This window comes from Plectrocnemia conspersa, unplaced genomic scaffold (genome assembly GCF_051122295.1).
Source record: "Plectrocnemia conspersa isolate PC_06_02 unplaced genomic scaffold, ASM5112229v1 ptg000014l, whole genome shotgun sequence".
Lineage (NCBI taxonomy): Eukaryota > Metazoa > Arthropoda > Insecta > Trichoptera > Polycentropodidae > Plectrocnemia > Plectrocnemia conspersa.
Genome location: NW_028277178.1, coordinates 31062604 through 31085278, shown reverse-complemented (window position 1 = coordinate 31085278; position 22675 = coordinate 31062604). Strand labels below are relative to the sequence as shown.

At 27.3% G+C, this 22675-nt stretch overlaps 2 protein-coding genes across 3 annotated transcripts in view; one reads left to right on the top strand and one right to left on the bottom strand.

Moving 5' to 3' along the window:
• Positions 1–22675, bottom strand: part of Ac76E (adenylate cyclase type 2 Ac76E) — an 81910-nt gene that overhangs the window by 36060 nt on the left and 23175 nt on the right. For both annotated transcript variants that reach the window (XM_088203875.1, XM_088203876.1), the window contains exons 2-5: positions 21847–21986; positions 16400–16609; positions 9248–9376; positions 8354–8548 (exon numbers count right to left, since the gene is read on the bottom strand). In XM_088203875.1, coding sequence (XP_088060001.1) covers positions 8354–8548; positions 9248–9376; positions 16400–16609; positions 21847–21986 — 674 coding nt within the window. The remainder of the gene's footprint in view (positions 1–8353; positions 8549–9247; positions 9377–16399; positions 16610–21846; positions 21987–22675) is intronic.
• Positions 1976–6172, top strand: LOC148226784 (uncharacterized). The gene is made up of 5 exons (XM_088203880.1): positions 1976–2103; positions 2179–2254; positions 2354–2448; positions 5248–5411; positions 5479–6172. The coding sequence occupies exons 1-5, from the start codon at positions 2062–2064 to the stop codon at positions 6032–6034; spliced, it is 933 nt and encodes a 310-aa protein (XP_088060006.1). The 5' UTR covers positions 1976–2061; the 3' UTR covers positions 6035–6172.

Genomic DNA, 22675 nt, shown 5'->3' with positions numbered 1-22675 from the left:
ATTTGATGATTTTTATCCTTGTCAATTAAAAAGTTATATATTTAATATACATATATATAAATGATACATAAATTACTTTTGTGATTGTCGCTATGACTGGTAAAAGGACAAAAATGTTAATTAAAAAATACTGTGAATGGCTTATTTATATTTATTAAATAACCATATTTTAACTTTAAAACTGACCTTTTAATTTTTAAACAAAATGGTCATTTATATTTTGTAATTGTCGCTGTGAAAGTTTATAGCCGGGAATAAAGCTTATCTGACCGTTCGTCAAAAAAAACACTGTTAATGACAATTTCACATACCAATAATGATTATTATTTGGCCATAAATTATGTATAATACTGACGGTTTTTATGTAATTAAATGGTTATCCATATTTTGTTATTTTCACGTCGAAAGCAAAGCTTTACGGAACGTTAATCAAATAAATAGTGGTAATCGAAAATTTACTTATATAATATTTATAATAATTGTAATACTGACTTGTTTATCACCATTGTTGCAACTATGTCTGTTTTGATTAACATATAAGATAAGAAGATAAACAATAGCTTACTTATTAAAAAAATTCACTTTATATATACATAAATTCTTTACGGATACATAATAAAATATTCGAATTAAAAATAGTTAAAAACAGGCAAATATATTCTTGTCATTATTGGCAGTCTAGCACATAAACCACATGGTAAAATAGAAACATATTATAGACATTATGCTTAGTAATCGCCTAACCACTAAGAAGATTGCTTAAGATATATGGCATGTATCTCATACCACGCGAAGCAACTTTATCTGAAATTTTGGGTATGGAAATATGTTTAAAAGCAGCATCGTGAATAAATGACTTAAGACGTATTGGACGACTTATAACAAATTCTGAATCATGTGTGTATATTTATTCCAGCAAATTAAAGGTCTAAACAAAAAAAAAAATGCACGTCAAGTTTGAACGAATGTCAAAAATCACCCTACTATTTTTCTAGCTTATATAAGTTTATTTTACTACGAATTTTTATTACTAGATTATTAGATATAACATTTTTTTTATTTAGGCTAGCAAAGATCGCAGAAGCTGCCGCTTCTCTCTTCGCGTTTACTGGTCTAGTTCGACGTCTGGAATTCAGAGCAAACTCCACGGAAAACATTTCTCAATTATTTTACAACAAATAAAATAATAATAAATTACAGCAAACATTGTTTAACAAAACAAACCATCTGATCTGAAAGTCAGGAAAATACTTTTATTTATCTATTCCTGGCTTTTTCTTTAATATGGACTCTTCCATATTCTAACTGACACCTGAATCACATATGCATATTGGTACATATTTACTCACTAGCTGATAAAATCTGTATTATTATCAATATGTATAAATGTTGCGTAAAACAAACTATATAACATAAACGTGTTCCGAATTATTCCTTTATTCTATATTCCATGTTTTGGTTATTTTGTATATTTCTCAAATAGCAAGGTACAATACATTATGTATTTTTTTCCATGCATATTGTATTTGTTCCTCAGCAATTTGTTTGTAAATTACTGCCTAATTTAAAATTCAACAAGAAGACACTCTTTGCATTGCCTGTTTCGTTGTTTACGACCAGTTTCAAGCAAGGGTTTATTGGAAAGCGTATCCCTACATTCACTTTTTATACTGAACATTTAATCTTGATCTCATTTTGTTACCCAGTGAGCTTTTTCCGTGTTTACACCTTAACTGCCCCAATAACCTGTTATGCCACAGAATATAGGTTAACATGCGCCAAGAGCTACGTGCTACTTACATTAACCTTATATTTTTGTTTCGTTCTTTATAGCAACATTTACCTTCGTTGTTCATAGTGTGCACGTACACACTTTCACGAAAATGTGTAAATAATTATATTCGTTTATGTTTAGGTAGATAATTCAAGAGCATGATGTGACACCGAACGTTATCTCGTTTAATGACGATATCCTATTAACATAATAAACATGATAAATAATATCATAATACAATAATTAATTCATTTATTATTGACACTGCATCGAAAGCAGTTGTAAAAATGGCGTTCTCTATCACGAGACTACTTTTTGCTAATCGATGTGTAAGTCTACAGTGTAATTATTATTTTTTTAATAAATAAACATTAAATTGCTAATGTTATTTTATTATATTATAGAAAAATAAAGATAATATTCGCCAGCAATTTTTGATAAAATGTCAAGATCCCAGCCATTCTTCGTTAACTTTCAAAGGTAATGTTATTAAGCGTGTTTGTTATATTAATGAAAAATTTCACTAATAAATCTGTTTAATTGTGATTCATTATAAGATTTAATACGTATTTATTTCAGAAATAATTTTGAAGAACCCTGGCCACTATTGCAATAGCTGTTTGGACCTGAGTGCTGTGTTTTCAGAGTGTAAAATATGTATAAATCCATTACAGGTAAGAAGAATCAAGTTATTACACGGGAGACGCCTGTTATGAAAATTTTACGACTTAAACCGAGTCCTATTTTTTGTTTAAGTGAAATTTCTCAACGCGAATATTTTATATTAAATTTGTGTTTCTCTTTTGCTCTAATAATATATAAATTATATTTTTAATTTGTCACGAAGAAACTGGTTACGAAGTAATCTTAAAAATTTATCGCAGTTTCGCTACTGTTTCAAAAATTCCCTTCTCAACGAAAAAGTCAAGCTAATATAGCTTTCAGGAAGATAAAAATTTTCGTTGTCAAACGGGCCGGGAAATTCCTTACGTGTTGCGGAGAGGCGAGAAGAAAATAGGGCGTAGTTTTCCATAGTAAATCTTTCAGTGGCATCGATACAACGAAAAACATCTGATTAAAATTTAATTTTACGCTTCACGTAGTCGAATACACATAAATACAAAAAAAATGTTGTTGTGAAAAGCTGATGAAAACAACGATTTTTTCATACATACAGAATAAATCGATCGATATAAGGTAAAACCCTTCGTCAAAATATGAAACTGTATGTGTATCTTTTAGCCCGAGGACTAAAGTATGTAATCTCATCAATATCGAAATTTTTCGAAGCGACTACCTTCCATGATACATATCGTATAATTTTATTATTGCTATAAATATTATTAGCGCTTAAAATATTTTTACTAAAACGATACAGAATGCAATATGCATAATCAAATTAAAAGCATTCCATTATTAACTTAATACTTGAAGATGACTTTCTTCTTTCAATATTTTATAATACAATATCATATATAAAAGTTAAGTATTCACACAAAATACATTGTTAATTTTTTTTAATAATAATCAATGCATAAATATACGTATAAAAATATTATAAATGTAAAAAAATTCTAAGTAATTATAATATTAAAGTTCAGTAATTCTACTTTAAATCTTCGTAATCATATTATAATGTAAAGGTCAAACTATAGAGTATATTTAAATACGTAGAATATATAATATACTACGCATTATTTATTAAATTATTGTTTATCACGCAATTAAAATTATTAATCGATCTAAACAATCTAATACAAACAAATCAAAAAGCAATAATAAGGTAAATTTTATTTATATTTTAATAGCTAAATAATATTTTAATATCTACAGTATTAATAAACATTTTTACCATCTAATTTTTTTTAAAAGCATTTACATTTTTTTATAGACTATTAAAAAAATATATTATCCTAAATTGAATTAAATTTTTTTTAATAAAGTATTGATTTTTTAACTTTGAAATAGCCGCTATTTTGAAAGAAGAAAGCAGATTAGATTGACTAACGATTAACTGAGATGTTTAGATATCATAAACTCTTAAATGCATGGTGTTGCAAATCTGCAACAATGTATTTAAGCGCTTATAACGTTCAATAAAGAAACACTATTGCATAGTGTTACATATGTGTAACAAACGCCGAGCCATTGTGTTTTCAAATTATTCCGATAGATTTCGCTGTACGCGTGATAATGCCATTTTAAAATAAAATCGTTGGGTGCAGATGTGTCACATTTTTGGGAATTTAAAAATTTGTTTTCATTGGCGCTAGTGGATATAAAACGAAATAAAATTAATTTATACACTCCAAAAAGGTTAGTCTAATATTGTTTATTAATTTTTGATTTCTATTTATTGTAATAGTTGCATAAAATAAACAAAATATGCAGTTGGCTGATATTGACCAAGAGAAACATATGCAAAATGCTGAAATGCAATGGAATTTCACAAAAAAATGTGGTGTGGGCTTATGTTTTAATAATAAGAAAAATTTCTTTAAGAGTTTTCTACTTGTAAATATTTTTGCATGATTTTAATTTTAATATATTTAGTTCGCGATCTGCATGATGTTGCATTTTTACAACAAGCATTTTTTTATAAATATAATCCATAAATAAGGCTACATATTTTTTTAATTATTTTTGCCGTCATTTTCAGCACAATTTTAGTAAAAAAATATTTTTATTTTTGAATTTGGAAAAATTATGCATTCAAGGGTTAAAACTATTGCAATTATTGTGTCCTCAAATTTTGTTTATGTCATAAATTAATGAGAAGAAAAATATTAAATATTTCATTTTAATTTCTATTTAGTGAAATTAGATAATTTTTACTTACACCATATATCAATTTATTATTTCATAGTTTAAATTTCGGTTAAATTGGACTATTCTAAAATATATTTTTGTATAAATATAAGTTTTTATTAATATTATTTAAAAATAAATGGCCTAGATGATAAATTAATTTAACAATAAATTTAAGGGTCTATCTCAACAAGTTTATTTTTTAAATATTATATTATAATATTGATGTCATATAAATAAATTAAAGGATGTTATCTAAATTATTTGGTCCCAAATTAATTTTTAAACTATTAGATTAACCACCTGTATTGATGAACTGGTTTAAAAACTAGTTATAATATATCGACAAATAGTAATTTAAGTAACTTTTCACAGCTATACTTAAACTAATCATATTAGCCATATTGCTGCATTGGTAAAACCTGTCAAAAAGTAGAAATAAAAAATATATATTTTTTGTAGCTGAAATTACCTCTAATATTTTTAAATCGGACTCAAAAGACACTTTAATGTATAATGACTCATAAAATTTATACTACATTTTTTAGCACGAGTTTTATGTATTTTTAAATACACATAATATTTTTGTTCTATGATAATACACGCGCTACTGTAATAAAACAAATCTATGGCAATCATAAATTATTCTAATTTTAATTTTACAGAACACAAAAATCACTAAATGCCCAAGATGTGATGAATTTTGGTGTGGATTGTGCCGACATATAATATATACGTGTCCTTTTTGTCGAACTCCCATCAGGAAAACATATGCTGAAGCATTTACCGAATTTGTTAATACCTTAGTTTTACCATGCAGAAACTACAGGTGTGTATTTATTAAGCGCTATTATTAATCATAAATATTTTTATATTTGTTTTTTTTTTGTATACAGAATGGGTTGCGACAAAACTGTTGATGGCTCTGTCAGATTTTCACACGAAGTTGCATGTCCATATAGAAACACACTTTGTCCTGTAACCAAAAAGTGCAGTGAAATTGTGACGTTCAACTGTTTGAAGCATCACATAGAATACGCCCACAATATGAAAGCGTTTGAAACAGAATACGCAAACTTGACAATGAATAACTTTGGATTGCTTTTGACTAAAATGCGTAACGCAGCTTACACATTTAACCTTTGCTTGATAAAATACAATACGGTATTTTTTATCAGAATCGTCCTTCGTGACTGCAAAATGAACTTTTACACGATCCAGAAATATCTCACGTTCGAACCGAACGTTAGCAGAGAAATGTCGAGTTATGAGGCTAAAATAATTTTTAATAATGCCCATCAAAAATGCAAGATAAATATGCCCATAGGTAATAAGGACTATACGAAAACTACCATATTGCTCGCTCCCGATTTGTGGGTGAAAATGCCGGCCGGTAATAAGTTTCTTATTCATGTGAAAGTAATACCCTGTCCGGTGAATGTAAATAATTAATGTATGATACTATGAAATAAATAACTTATGAATAAATATGCGTGTGTATTTTAGCATTTAAACTACCCGAGTAACTTACACGCGTTCTTCAAATATTTGTATAAAAAAATACATATGTGAGATAAATAAAAATTCTTTGCGGTATATCTACGTATATACGATTCGGTAACGCTGGAGCTTTTCCTTATTTATGCAGATGGAAGCTCTAGCGGCGAGAGGGATTCCCTTGAGAAACCTTACTTGTCCGTAATGTTTGAAAACTAGCAACAACAAACTGTCTGACTGGAAAATTAGATAAATTTCTAAGGTGACGTTAGCAGCGAGGCGTTGCTTAACTTCAATTACATTGACGAAATATAAATTTAATTCATTTGAAATTGAATAGTTTTTAAATAATGTATATTTATAAACAAATAAAATATCTATGAATTAAGAAACGGATTTTTATTAATCAGATATAGTTTTTAAATTGATTTAACAGTGCATTGAAGATATACGAATCCAGATGTAGAAGCAATTTTACATTAAAATTTAATTGAATTATCAAACTTCTCGTCAAGTCCTGAATATTCAAATAATAAATTTGTCCGAATAAAATAAAAATACAAAGCAGATTTCAATCAACATTTGTAAGTCCCTAATTACTTGGGGTTCGTTGCCTTTTTTATTTATGTTTTATTTTTTCAATTACACAGTCAATTCTGTCAAAGTGCTTCTATAAAATGTGCTAACTTGCAAATTAAAATAAGTTTATTCTCTAATTTATACACACATCTATTCATATATTTCAAAGGATCAAATTCATAAACTTTAATTTAATACTTAATAATTATTTACATTTAGAAAAATGTACCATTTATTTTTATTAACAATGTTAACAATATTTTACGAAATAAATATATATGTTAAAAAATCACCCTTAATTTTTAGTAGATACCGCTCTAATAAATATAGCATTTTATAAGTTAAAATTTAAAAATCAGGACCACCACTAGGGCTTGCATTTATCTGGTTGGACATCTAAAAGAAAAGAGGTATAGTGACCAAGAACGCATGTAGATATCACAATGTGGCAGGTTTCTCCCTTGTCTGTTTAGAAGGCCTTAACTTCGCAGATGGGTATCCATCAGAAATTCCAAAGACTGCAGTCTTTGAGCTGCGCCACGGAGAATACATGCTACGTCATTATAACGCCTCTCAAATTGAGTGTTTTTTTTAACATATAAGCATTATTTTTTATATAAATATATTCATAAAAAGTAACATTAAAATTATTACGTATGCAATTAAATACTTTAATTACGTTTTATTCTTATTTTACACCGCACATCAAAACCTAGTAGTATTATATATGATTCAGTGAATATGTATTTTTAGCGAGTTATATTTTAGCTAGAAATTATCGGTTGATATGTATTAGGCGGTTGAAAAAAGGAGATATCGATTCCAAAGGAAAAATAGTTGGTTCATACATCTGATTTGGTCTTACAAACAAACTTAGTGTTTATGTTACTGTGAATGTATATTTTTTAAAAAAGATCAAAGAGTTTATTTATAATTTTAAATTCAGTTAAATTAATTCAATGTGCGGAAAATCTGGTACACGTAAGTTCGGAACATTTTAACCTTAATTAACAGGTAATGTGTCACCCTACAACTATGTTTTAAAATTTAATGAAATTATATCATAAAACTTAACTTAAACGAATTAATTAAATCCAACTTGATCCAATAAAATTTCTAAAACTAACTATATTTTAAAATTTTTTGTTAAGATTAAGTTTTATTACCTTTGCTAAAAACTACTCTTTGTTTCGAAAGGACGTGTGCTAGACTAAATTCTACTTTGGACATAATAATAGTTTTTTTCCATTCTTTCTACTATCTAAACGGTTTTATTTTAAAGTGTTAACACATTTTGTACATGTGTCTAAAAAGCAATGCAATTGGCTCGCAAACGTCCTAATCTGCGATTCGCCAGAGCAGTCGCATAAAACAGATGTATTTAAACCATTCGAGTTTATAATCATCTTTTGTAGATAAATGTTGTTAATTAGCTTTGACTTCCCGTCAGAAAAGCGTGTAAAAAATTATGTTTAATTTAAAATTTAATATATAATGAAAAATTATTAAAAATAACAAATTTTCACAAGTATCTATTTTATAAACTATATGTTATTGGCATCAGCTGGATCATCAATATGTTTAGATGAGTAACAATGTTTACCTTCGTGGTTACAATAAGCAGCTTGTTATAATTAAATGCATAAATAAACACAGCCGGCCGATTATATATTATGTATATCGATAAAAGCTCACCTCAGCTGCTATATAAGCCGGTATGACGCTCAGCAACAATTGCTCCTGTTGTTCCCTCTCGCACTCGAGCTTCACCCTAGACTCGATACAAGTTCGAGTGCCAGCAAAGGTCTTCCGGTGGGCAGCTTCCGTCAAAGAGCGATAATAGACCCCGACCCCAGAAGCGCAGCTCAGAAGAATAAGCTCGGCGCATAGCTGTCGATGAAAGGTCCACTTTAATCAATCGAAAGAATAGGAGAGAGAAAAATATATCGCACCTAAGTAAACAGCGATTTTTAATACACTATAGAGTTATATTCGAAGTATGTTTTGAAATTGCGAAATATTTTTCACCGCAATCGTGAACTTTTTAATTAAAATCGTTCAATTATCCACACTCGAGAGGATGACGCAAAAGTTGAACAATTTGCCGATATTAATCGCGACGAAACTTCGATAATTCTATAATAATAAATTATGAGTCCAAGACATCCTGAGCTAATTTAATTAAACACAAACGAGGCATTCTATCTATTACTTAAGACTAGAAAATAATAATATGATTATTGAAAATTTTTATTTTTTTGTGAATTTTCGAATAATATAATGCAGTTTATAAATTATCAGCTGTTTAAAAATATTGCTTTGTTATTTAAATTTAAAATTGCCTTAGTTTTTAATACAATAATTAAAAAATATTCTAAAAAGTCACTTAATTTGTATTCAAAATTATAATTTTCAAACTTAGTTACGGTGCCAGATTAAACGCTTAAAGCTCAAAAGCTCTCGCCTCGCGTTGAACTTAGATTAAAGTGAAAAATATTCGCAATGCAACTGCATTTAACGGGCGTTTGCATAACAAACTTTACACTCTTCTTATGAAATATGTATATAATATTATAATGTAATATTTACCTGCTGATAAAATAGTGGTTCGTTTCTGTTGAATCCAACGGCGAAAGCAATTATCAAATGTGCGGCGGAAAATATTGCTGCTACAATCAGAGCGACACTTCTCGACACTGGCAGCATAGTGTGCACTGCCTATAAATACAAATAAAATACCAATATTACGCAGATGGATTATATAAATAATTATTCGACCAAATTAAACGGCTTAATTCGCTAATACTATATCAAACAGATTTTAATTAGCAAAAGCTCGCTCGAGCGTTACTCCGCTGTTAAACTTTAATGTGGTTTTCTTTTGTCATATATACGCGAAATTTCTGTCATATATTATATTATTTTCTATCGTAAAATGTTACAACAGAAACTTAAATCAAAGATATTATATAATAATTAAATAAATACTATTTTTCAATATAGATACTCGCTACCATGAATTTGAAAAACACGACAAGAGTATTTAAGACAAATTAAAGCAAAACATTAGACTATAAAAAGGCTGTAGTAATATATGAAATAATTTAACAGCTTTTAAATGTTCCGTAAATGATGTTAAGACCAAGTTAAAAGTATGATTGTTAAGACCAAGAAAGGAGATCAACGGTCAACTAGCGCGCGCGGATAGGATAGACACTAACATACTCATACCACCTATACGACCAAACATAAACACAAATATATTTATTTATTTTTAATTACAGGCTTTAATACGATACAGTCTGGTAAACACAATTAATTACTACTAAGTAAGTAGTAATTTAAATCTTTTTGATTTATTATAAACTATTTTATTACAACTTACCATAAATATATGTCACAATGTATCTATAAGATTATGATAATCTAAGTATCCGTATAATAGACCGACTAAAAATAACACTTAACGAATTTAATTTTGGTCTGAAGCTGCTTTTTTCAGACATTTATCCATTTTCAAAGAGCCTTTTTTATTTCTTCTTAACATTTTTTAAGAATCTTTGAAGATCAGTAAATATTTCCTTGTCATCAGCATAACGAATATTGTTAATTGTCTCCCAGTTCATTTTCATTACTTTGTATCACTCAAGTGTATTTTTAAATATGGTTTCAAACAATAAATTTAAAATAGTAGGAGAAAGAACACATCCTTGTCTGATACCTCTCTGTATTGGAAGATTTTTAGTTTGATTTTCTTCAAGGCTTATTACTGCTTCAATTAGTTCCAACATATTTTAAAATTTTTAATATCAATTATATTCATCGTATTTATTTCTTTGCATTTTTTAATTATTCAATCTTCTTTCACTTTTAAGTTTTTTAAGACAATAAATATTATTGTATTCTATTTTTTAATTTTCTATAATTATTCATTAGTTTTATTATTTCTTCCATCATTCATTGTTGCTTTTTAACTGGCTTCTGATTCTCTAGGAACTTCTTTCTTAATTGAATCATTGTCCTTCTCACATTTTCCCATTTAGAATGTATTTTTAATTCTTTCCCTTTTTGTTGATGATTGCAATTTGGCTAAAAATTTTAATTTCGATTTAATAATATACAAATTAAATTAGTATTTTTTCGTCCTTTAAATATTGTAAGTTTAGTTTTGTTTTAATTGATGATTTTCGTATACTTTTAAGCCATATTTTTATATTGGCAACAAGCTTCAACAAGCTGCACCGAAAAAGATTTTTGTTGATTTAATACTGTTTTTCATTTTTTTAATAATTATCATAAAACCAAATTGGGTAAGTATTAAATTAGTCTTGCAATTTAACGATGACGTTCATGTATGTATATAGATTTCTTTTTGGCAATTCGAATAAGGTATTTGAGATGACCAAATCTTCTTCTTGGCAAAATTGAATTGGGCGCTCTTCTCTTTCATTTAGACCATCTAGTCTGAAGCGTCCTGTTATATCCGGAGTTTCTTTATTTCCGACTTTTGCATTGAAATCACCTATAATCATATTATTGTCGTGTTTTTTAGTATATTTCAATAATATTTAATTTATCGATAGAATTTTTCCATTTCCTCATTGTCTTTATCAGCTGTAAGAGCATATACCTGAAATATATAAATATTAATCAGATTTTATATCAGTTGTATCATCATAACATATTTGTTGAAGGTTTCTGCTAAATTAATAGCAACACCATTAATATGTTTGTTGTTTGGGTGTCCTAAATAATATTTTATATATTCATTACTTCACTTATGCGCATGATTTGTATTATATTTTTTATCGAGATTTTGTAATACACTAAATTTAATTTTATTTAATAAATAAATAAAAATCTGTTATTAATATTAATACGACACCAACTGTCTATTTGTTCAATTTCAATTCATCTCAATCTCCGATCGTCATTTATGAATTAACATGTTTTGCATATATTAAACAATCATACAATAAAATGCTAAATACATAATTAAAAAATATAATGTAAGATTTTTTTGGCGTTATGAAAAAAATAAATTAGGGGTATTGTATACCGTAGAATATTCGGAATAGATAATTGTCACTTTTCTTCTTCTATATCGTTTGATTAAAAACATTAATGGCAGAGCAATAAATTATTTAATTAAAACCTTGTTTTATTAAACGTCCGTTTCTCTGGCAATCCCTGTATACATATTTATAAAATTGAATTGTAAAATTAATTCTGCTTTATGTACGCAGAGATAGTCAATTTGAATATCAAGAAGCAAAAACATTTATTTTTTATTGAATTATTCCTGTACGTTAAACATGCATTAGCTACATATAAAAACCTGTTTAATTCTGATTTCATCCATAAACAAAAATATAATATAAGACTCGCGTCATTGTCGTTCGAACAATAACGCTCGATTGTTAATTACTTTAATTATTAAGTCGCGTCATATATTTTCTGTGTACGATACGAAAACCGTTCATTGTGTTTAAGGTCATAAATTACATAGACCTATTTAGAATCCCTTCTGGTTTAGCGAGTCAATCAGCTACCAGGGAAAGCAGTACGTACTGTGTTGATCGAGTAATGAAAATTTATTAGAGCGCATCACCATTGTACGAGGCTGTCATAGAGGCCATTCACAGTCATGACACATCAATATTTATTACATATACTATTTCGTGCCACAGTGTGAAATTTAACGATTGCGGTTAATTAATTTGTATAAACTGACTGACTGCTTTCGGAAGTGATAATTCACAAAACGGTTACAACAACAAACCTGCGAGTTTATTTCGGATTTGCGGTAAACATTTACACTTTGCAGGTCATTAATAGAGATTACGAGCACACATTGCGATACAATTTAAAATTTAACGTAAACTATGACGTGGCAGCAATTTACATGACTGCGTGTAATATTTACTATATGATTTAACGTTCCTTTTTTATTCAAAACCAAAACACCTAAATCAAAACATCACGCGCGATTTAACAATAAATATATCAAACATGCATTTTTAAGTAATTTTTATTATACAGTACCACTAACACAATTAAGCATTTTTTGCCACAAAAATAAACATTTTAAAGTTAATATGAAATAAAAAATTTAAATTACTAATTCATTTGTGTTTTATAAGTTCAAAGAATAGTTTAGACTGGATGTTTAATAAATTCAGCGCATCCCTACTATTTATATTAAATTAAAACAAATATAATATTGTAGTTAGCTTTTATATAAAGCATTTTATTACGTATTTTACGTTATTAGTCAACTATGTTATAACGCTGTCTTATAAAAGATAAACGATCCAGTAATTATGTTTTATCGTATGTTGCTATGTTGATGTTTTAGTTGTGTCTAGAGAAGATTTATTATTATAATCATAATAACAATTCAACTTACGACAAGATGTTACTAAAAAAAAGAATATAACCCAATTTATATGTAAAAATTAAAAGGTAATTTAATTCGCATCGTTAGTATCTTTCCAATAATGTTTTATTTTTTAAATATAGTAAATTTTAATAAACATATTTTATATTAGGATGGGCAATTGAAGCACTGATTATTAGGCAATCCTTAAACTCAGTGACTGGTTAGTGACATCTACATAAATAACAATTAAAAATACAAAAATTTGCAAAAAATATTAAGCTCTTCATTACTTATAAGATAGTAATGTATAAATATAATGAATTTTATATGACATAAAATCAACTAGCGATTTTTAAACTGTCAGCAGATACAAAAAAATATGTGTAGTAGTATTTATTGTTATGAATGTACATGTCTATATTCTTGTATTACTATATTCTTGTAGTACGTAGAGCTCTATACGATTACATGGGTCCCCGGGTTGCAAATGGGGGAAAACTCTTAGGAGTCAGCTATCGTGACGGACCAGAGTGGTGACGGGTAAGCTCATATCAAAGCTTTATTTATAAAATTTAACATCGCTATAAAAAGTTCAGGACAGCGGCGAATAAGCGCCGTTGCTCTAAAATAAACAGAGCTCAACTTAGAGAATTGTCATCAATTCTCGGGTAGAAAGGACTCGTCCGGCAAGACAACACTCTAATTAAATCTGGTGAGATTGTAGAGTGTAGACATACTGTCATTTTTTTACTATTCCAATTATTAACTAAAGTAAAATGAGATTCACATCTAGTGAATATTTATTGCATTTTAAGCTCAGTGTATGGCTTAATATAATTAAAATAGTTTTCAAAATAAATTCTGTGTTAAAAAAGAAGTATATATTTTAATGTTTTAATTTTATTTGTGTCTATAGAATATGTAGTAGCATGTTAATGATATTTTTTAATAAAAAAATAAACCCAATTTATACAGAAAGTCAAACAATAACTGAATTTGCAGGATTTGTATTTATCCAATAATGCTTAGATTTTATTGTCTTATAAATGATTTAGTAATTATTGTTAAGTGTATATTTTAATGCTTCTACTTTATATTTCTCTATATAAAATGTAATACAATAGTAATCACCATAAATTAATAAAAAAATCAACTCAATTTATATAGAAAGGTAAATTTTAATTTCGTTTGCATCATTAATTTTTTATTATCAAGTATTTTTCCAATAAAGGTTCGATTTTAAGATAAAGATTCGATTTTTTTTTTAATATTATTTATTAAATATTTCCATTGAATTTAAATTATTAACTATAGTAAAATGTTATGTTGTATATATTTATTACATTTATAGCTTAATGAATTATTTTTAAATGGAAAAAGGGAAGAATTCTGTAAAAATGGTAACAAAATAAATGCTGTGCAATAATCAATTCGTTAATTATTTATTAGTCTATACTTTTATAATAATATAAAATTTTATTTGTTTTTATTAAATCTCTATTTATAAGGAAAGTGTAATTTAATAACCTAAATCATAAACTAAAATAAAATGTGATGTATAGTACAAACTTCTATATATTTTTAGCTTAGTTTTGGGCTTTAATTAAATATTTTTTCAAGTACAAAAACTAAGATATTTTGTATTAAAATATAAAAGATTCAGTGAATATTCATTTAATATTATAAAAAATCGAATTTTTTCAAAGTTTGATTTACAAAAATGCTTTAATATATTATTTATTTGATATGTGAAAATATTTACAATTATTTTTTAAGCATGTTTCTTAATGTTTTTATCAAGCTTTTTATTAAACAATAAATTAAAAATTATAGCACTTAAATCGAGCAGAAATATATATATACAAAAAAAACGTATGTTTTTTGTAAGATTTTTTTTTAAATAATTTTTTTTATTGTTAATGTAGATCAACGAATAGCCACCAAGTAATTGTTACAAAGTTGTAAGTATGATTGTTAAAGTAAATGAAATGAACAGCCAACAAGAAAAAGTTCGGTTGTGAGAGACCTGCAAAGATAGACGATGATGTCCTGACTGTAAAAATGAAAGAAAATCCTACTCAAACTTTATAAGCTGTCTGAAAAACTAAACAGCAGTGCATAGACGCAATAAGAAAATTAGGGAGGCTTGAGGCCACACGATTTGAGCAAAAAAAAAATAAGTCAAGGCCTATCCGCATATCCCAAAAGCTTCTGGATCTATAAGATGGTATTTTTTTCTCGATAATTTTATAACCAGAGATGAGAAAGAGTACGACAACAATCGTCGTAGAAGACGGTGGTTATCCAATGGTCAAGTAGCAAAATCTACCTCAAAGCCTAGGCTTACTATAATAAACGTCATACTTATATTTTGTGTATTGAAATAAAAAAACTTGACTGGAAGGTTTTATTTTATCTACCTTATTTGCAGATCTTTCTCCAACTTTTTTATTACCATTTATTATAATTGATGCATTACTTCTTATATTAAAACAAAATAAGAATGCAGAAAACATGAAAATAGTCCAATAGTCCTCATCAAAGCCTCTAACATTGTATGCTAATGAAATTTAAAAAACGACTAAGAGTAGAGAGAATGTTATATCTTCAAAAGAAAATTATGATTTGAAACATTAAAATAAAAGTAAACCTTTAAAAGTATTTTTTTTGTTTTATTAACAAAAACACATTTATTTCGGACTTACTAAATAATTATATACATACTCATATGAAAACAAAACTAAACTAAATTCCATATATATATATATATATATATCATAAGTCAGTAATAATACCTATTAAAAAATACAATTAAAATTACAAAACAATTTTAAAATAAAAAAAAAATCTTTTAACTATTTATCAGATTTCTGGTACAATAACATAAGCATTTATTGCTGGTTCAATAATAATATCATTAACGTCAATGTTAAAAATAACAGCGTTACAAATGTAAAATATATTCTCTCAGTAAGCGAATAAACACACTTAACGTAACAGGCATTATTCAAATGTTTTTTTTAATAATACACAGTTAAATTTTTAGCTTCGCTGCTTTCGTTTCGTGAAAATTTGATCAAAAGCCCGCGCACTTTGCTAATGTACCGAGTCTCTCGAAATTCATAATCGTGTCGGGTTATTTATTTTATATTTACCCAATAAAAAAATATATATGTGTATACACAGAGAAAAATAAAATTTATTCAGGTTTAAGCGGAGGAGGAGAAGTTGAAAAATATACACTCATTAATATTTATTGATATTCGAAAACGAATCGACAAGGTAAGTTTCGAAGTGGCGGCCGTGAATCCGTGAATAAATTAGAATATGTTATCGCTATAAATAATTTTGATATTTACCAGAATTAGGGAAAACAGTGGCAAAGGCGCATGTCTGTCGGCGAGCATTAGGGCAGCTCCGGCCAAAGCGAAAGCTGCTGTCAAAGCTGTCATTAGGCCTGCTACGTCGCTGTCAAACCACGCTGGCATTTTTGCTAGACACAGCATGGCTGCCACTATTCCGGTGACTGTGATCAAAACGGTTGCTGGAGTAGCTAAGGTGAATGGCTCCTAGAAAAAAAATATTGTTTAAAAATCTATTATTAACCATTAAAAAAATACGTATGTTTTTTGTTTAAAATTATTTTATAGTTGAAGGAAAATTTAAATTCTAAAGAGAAGGATAAATACAAATACCAGTTACAACAGCTAAGAAGCATTATTAAATAATTATTTTTAATATATAATATATGGCACACTATGAATGGCTAGCGAACGAGATAAGAGATGACTTATTAATGAAACTGGGAAGTCACCTAATGAGTCATCAAAGTCTTTTGATACCGAGGGTCAATCATAATCATAGTCGTTCTCGGGTGAAAACTAACTTTTAACTTTTTAACCATAAATTAATTAAAACTAATTGGCTTGTTACTTCTGCTTCTATTTGTTATAAATATACATTTTACTATATAGAATTATTTTAGGCTATAATTGTACTATCATTATGAATTTCTTATAAATAATATATATTTTTAGTGATATAAATTATAACTGAAATACGTGTGCTTCAGCTTTTTTGAAAGTATCACTGAATTTTTTTAAGCCACCCATTATAAATGTTTATCATTTAATTTTTAATATCAAATAAAAGTAGGTTAATTAATATTCTTCGTGTTTACATACGAAAAACGAATATTTTTACGATATTTGTAGTACAGAACATATATTCTGTTGTATATGTACATAAAAACGTATGTACATAAATAAGCATAGCTATATGTATAAAACGCGAGAGTGTATTCGCACATAATATTATATTATTACTATGGTTAAAAATATCTGCTGCTATGAGACATGTGAAAAAGTGACGAAATGACAAAAGTAATAATATTAATTTTTAAGGGTAATTTTATATTCACCGCGTAAATCCTTTTTTTTAATAATATACAATATAGCATCTAATATTTTTTTACACATTTCATAATGTTTTATATTTAATATATATATACATATATACAAAATTCCAAAGAAAAATAAATAACTGTGTTTTTTCAAACGCTTTTTATATTTCTATGGCAATAAAGTTGGGAATTCATACGAAATTCTTTCCACATATTACAATTCCAGACGTACACAATATTTTTTTATGAATTCTTAAAATATATTAACACATTGATATAAACGAAAAAAATATGTACATAAATACAACATAATTGTATTGTTCAACTTGCAAAAAGACTATATATTATTGTGTCCAAAATATTAAAGATAAGCAGTTAAATCGCCGGTTATGTAATATTCACACACGATACTTGTAATGTATTGTTTAAACTTTGCGAATGTTTAATTTAATAACAGAGCGGGTGCCGTAGATGAATTAAAACTATGGCAAATGGACAAAGTTAATTACCCGGGTTGTATTAAATCCTGCTAAGCCAGGTCAAAGGGAATGTTAAGTGGATTTAACGCTGTTAAGTTTACTGATGAACCTTACTGGGCACTACAACCTCACTATATATTACGTTAGCACAAGCACGGCCATTCAACCACTCAAAATTTTCAATGCAATTAAAATTTCTAACTAATATAGCTACCATCTATTAAAATAGTATTTTTTATTAGTATGTTGATCTACTTTAAAAACATATATAAAACAATTACTTTACCGGAAAGAAAGTGACCCTGTATGATTAATTGTACAAATCAACATAAATAATTAATTTGAGCACTAATTATGACACATGAAACTTATTATAAATAACGCTGTCATTAGTTGGTATGACAAAAAAATTGTCCTGTAGTCTTACGATATTCATCCGTAAGTCTTAGAAAATCTGAGAAAATCTTATATGTGATGATTCTTTAGAAGCATAATTATATGACATTTAAACAAATATATTTATTCGTATTTTCTTATTTTTTTTATTTAATTATGTTTTACGTATTTTATTTCATGTTATTTTTTTAATTTAATATTTTATTTATAACAAATTAATATTAAAAATTTTAAGATATTTTGCTATTGTTGTTCTTACATACAAAAACATAAAATATTCAGTATAAGATTGTGTCATGATAGTACTTTATATTATACCTTACAATACGAATTTGTAGAATATAAAAAATAGTTTATTTATATTGTTAAATTCACATAATACAATATTCATAAGCTAAAGTAACTCATTACTAAAGAATTTTACATACTTATTAAGTTTGATATTAATTATTTTTTATAAGTAATATAGGTAAACCTGGTCTGTAATAATCGATCGAAATTATAATTACATAATTATTACTAATTTGTCCTTTTGAGATACATATGAGATTCGAACCTAGGTCTTTCATGTCGGTAGTTAACAATTTATACTACTTATAATCTTGATTTTTTGTCTTTATTATTTGCAGTATATATTTTTAAATCTTCGCTGTTTATTGTTTTATTTTTTAAGCAATGTACATAAACCTTTGTAATCGTTCGAACATAAAAAATATAAACAGTATTATTTCCACTGTTGAAAATTTTAATAATTGCTTAAATTAAACACAAACTCTAGAAACATCGTAAGCAACAATATTATATAAATAGGATTTTCCAGACTTTTACATAAACATAATCAATAATTGAAAATTAATTTAAAAAGTGAAAGGTAAAATGAAACTACAATGAAAGAGCATATTTATTTTAACAATTCTCATTGAAGTTTTGTTCATTACAAAAACTAAAAATATATTGTATTATTGCAAGTATCAACGATAAATTAATAGGTTAAATAAAATGAAAGCTAATATATTTTCAGCACAAATAATGACAAAAGAGTAAAAAAATATAAAACATAGCAACAATGTAAAAATATGGCAGTCAAAGCATTAGGAATAGCAAAAAAAATGGTATGAAAAGTCGATCAATGTTACAATAAAAGACCCAAATAAGATGTGGAAAGCAATAAATAATAATTTAATCCTATTCAGAGAAGCGGCATTATAAATAAAGAGATTGATAAAATATATATATATACACCTTCGTGCATTAAGAAAGAAATCTTTATATGTATTTTTTGATTAAATTTGTTTAGTATAAACAATTAGCTATATTAGCCAAATAAACTATTAAAATAAAAATAATAATAAATACTGTAAAAAAAATAAATGGGATGATCCTCATGTACATAGTATTTTAAGTGTGCGCCATAACTGTTTTTTATATATTTTATTAAATGCTTATTATATAATATAATAACCAAAATGACGCCATGATGGTCATATTTGTAATTTTAATAAAAAAAAATAGACTGGCTCGCAATTAAAAAATAAGAACATGTTTATCTTGTTGTTAATGATACTTAAGTAAATACATAAAAATATATTTCTCGTCAAAATATGGAAAAATTAAAATAAAAATATCTCAGAAAATCCCTAACCAACAATCAGCGAAAAAAAACAATTTAAAAGAAAAATAATGTTAATAACAGATTGCCAGTCCAAAGTGACATAAAGAGACAATATTCTAGAAGCTAATTTAATATGCCTTAAGGCGGCCAGTAAAAATTCAGAAAATTGTGGTAAACAAAGGTGCAACTCATAAATGTAAGAAATAAGAATTTAAAATATTTTTTTATAAATAATAATGTTTAATTTGAGCTACTACGTATGTACATATTTACATTTAAAATAACGCTTTATAAGCTCGATCTTAGACGGTCGAACCTCTTTAATCCGATTAAGATGTGTCGGTATTGGCGTATCGATACCCTTGAGGCAGATATAAAATCGTGTTATTTCAATTAAGGGCTTTCCTCGGTCGTGTCCTTTAGCATGTGAAACTGCTTAATATTTAACTACCGCAAACTATATTCGATATATATACACTTAATAAAGTAAATGCAATTAAAACCTGACGGACTTTCATTACAGTCACCTTGTACGTTAATATGATCAACCTTTCAAAGAATCAATTTCCTCTTCTAAAAACACAACTCGTTTGTGTGTATATTTAAAAGGCTCTGAAAGACTGACCAGCCATCGGACCTTTATTTAATAAGTTAATTGAGCTCCATTAAGAACGCTTTATTAATAGAATAACTGTATTGAGAGATTGTTACGTAACAGTGAGTGGTATGTGCAGTTTTAGAGCATCCAAAATAATTAAGATCGATAACAGTAACTTATTGACTATGCTTGTGTGCAAACTTTACTAATTTAACGTCTAGAAAGTTTATCTACAATTTATATATGACGATAGATGCTTAGATAAGCCCTTTATTAGTCGGAAACAATGTTAAGCATTTTCCATTTACTTCATGATTTTGTTAATATTTTTTTTGGCTTATATGCGGAATAGATTTATTATTAAAAAAGGTACACAATATATTTAAAAACACTTCAATGGATTTATAAAAAGCTTTAACTTTCTTGCTAAGTTATCTGCTATAAGTATGAATTATTATCGCATGTATTCACAAGAATAGAACATATATAGAACGTACAATATTTATTTGCGTTTAAAACGAATTTCTCATTTCCCTTCCAAATTTACATTTCAATCAAACACCATTTCCTGATATGAATTTCATAAGATGTAGAATAGCATGAATAATGATAAAAAAATATTGATTTTCAAAAAACGCTATTCAGTTCCAGCATAAAATATACCAAACATCATAACAAGTTTTTATCATACTTAGTTCATTGCAATTATTCTATAATGTGAGTTTATTAAATAAACTACTACTTAGCGACTTATAGCCTAGCTAGTAATTAAACAAGCTTCAATATTCACGTGGATCTATAAAATGAATAAGTATATATGGCATCTGTTTATGAAGCGAAAGACTCTCTTTTATTGCAAATTTCGCTGGAAGCTATTGTCTTTTAGGTCAATATAAATATACTATATACGTTCATACACAAACCCTTTTATAACATACATATCCACATTCTATAAAGGATATTTACGCATCTGTTTAAGACAAGTATAAAAATGATAGTTCTCATATAAATAATATAATATAATTTAATTTTACAAGTTGATCAAAAACACATGTGAGACGTTAAACTTCAATGCTATCAATATCCAGTTTATTTAAATTAATTTTCAAGCTAGCACGATCTGAGATTTACATATGTAAATCTATCTAATATAAGCGTTGAGCAAGAGTTTCGTTAGATGATAAATTGTGCAGAAGCTTATTGGTGAAAGCTCGCGATTGATTGCCTCAGGGAGCTTTTTTATTCCGGATACGCGCGGGCAAAAAAAATCTGATTGCTTGCAAATTTTATTTTGCTATTAATAAACAAATTGTACTCACTTTGTTATTGAATATGAAAAGTGCCACTAGAACACAGGTACTCGTGGCTAAAGCGACGTAAAGTGCCGACACGAACAGTGCGTGTTTCAACCGTACGCAATACCTCCTGTACAAATCTTCCAACTCCATTCCGTCTTCTTCTGTAAAAATAAATACAAATAAAAATTAGTTAGGGTTAAAATTAAACCACGAAGGTACAGATCGATAGGCTCGAGCTTAATTAAAAAGCTCGCTCGCATATAACACATCGTACAGGTGAACGCAACACAATTAGAGGTGAACTTTGCCTAACCGAATTTCATGGGCAAATAACTGCGTCAGTTAACGTTTTAGGATGCTCTCCCCTTGAATCAGGCACAGTCGTGTTTCGGTTTTGGGCACCTCGGTCCCCTAGTCACTTCATTAAACAAGATTCATGGCTGCGTTGTGGTTTGGGATACTAGATCGAAAATCGGTTGGCTTTGGTTATTTTTGTATCAAATGACAAAAATAGATTTTTTTATATTAATACTCCATGTGATCTGGTGAGCTAAATTATAATTTTAATAATACTGCATAGAATGTATGTCACAAATTTCAGATTAATGTACTTATACATTTTATTATAAGCTATTTTTTCTATACTTTCAATTTTTTCCAATAATGTCTCGTTTTTTAATATCATTAAATATATGTATTTTTAAAATATGCTAACATTACTAAGAAGATATTTTTAATATTAACTATGTTTTTATTGTAAACATTCCATTTATACAAAGCAGACATAAAGGGTTTAATTGTAAAACAAATATACTTTTTTTATGAAATTGTAACCTGTATCGTTTTATTA

Excerpts from the sequence above, each read along its gene's own strand:
- LOC148226784 (XM_088203880.1), top strand. The coding sequence starts at position 2,062 with ATGGCGTTCTCTATCACGAGACTACTTTTTGCTAATCGATGT. Across the intron at positions 2,255-2,353 it reads TTCTTCGTTAACTTTCAAAG|AAATAATTTTGAAGAACCCT; the intron begins GTAATGTTATTA and ends TATTTATTTCAG. Across the intron at positions 5,412-5,478 it reads TTACCATGCAGAAACTACAG|AATGGGTTGCGACAAAACTG; the intron begins GTGTGTATTTAT and ends TTTTGTATACAG.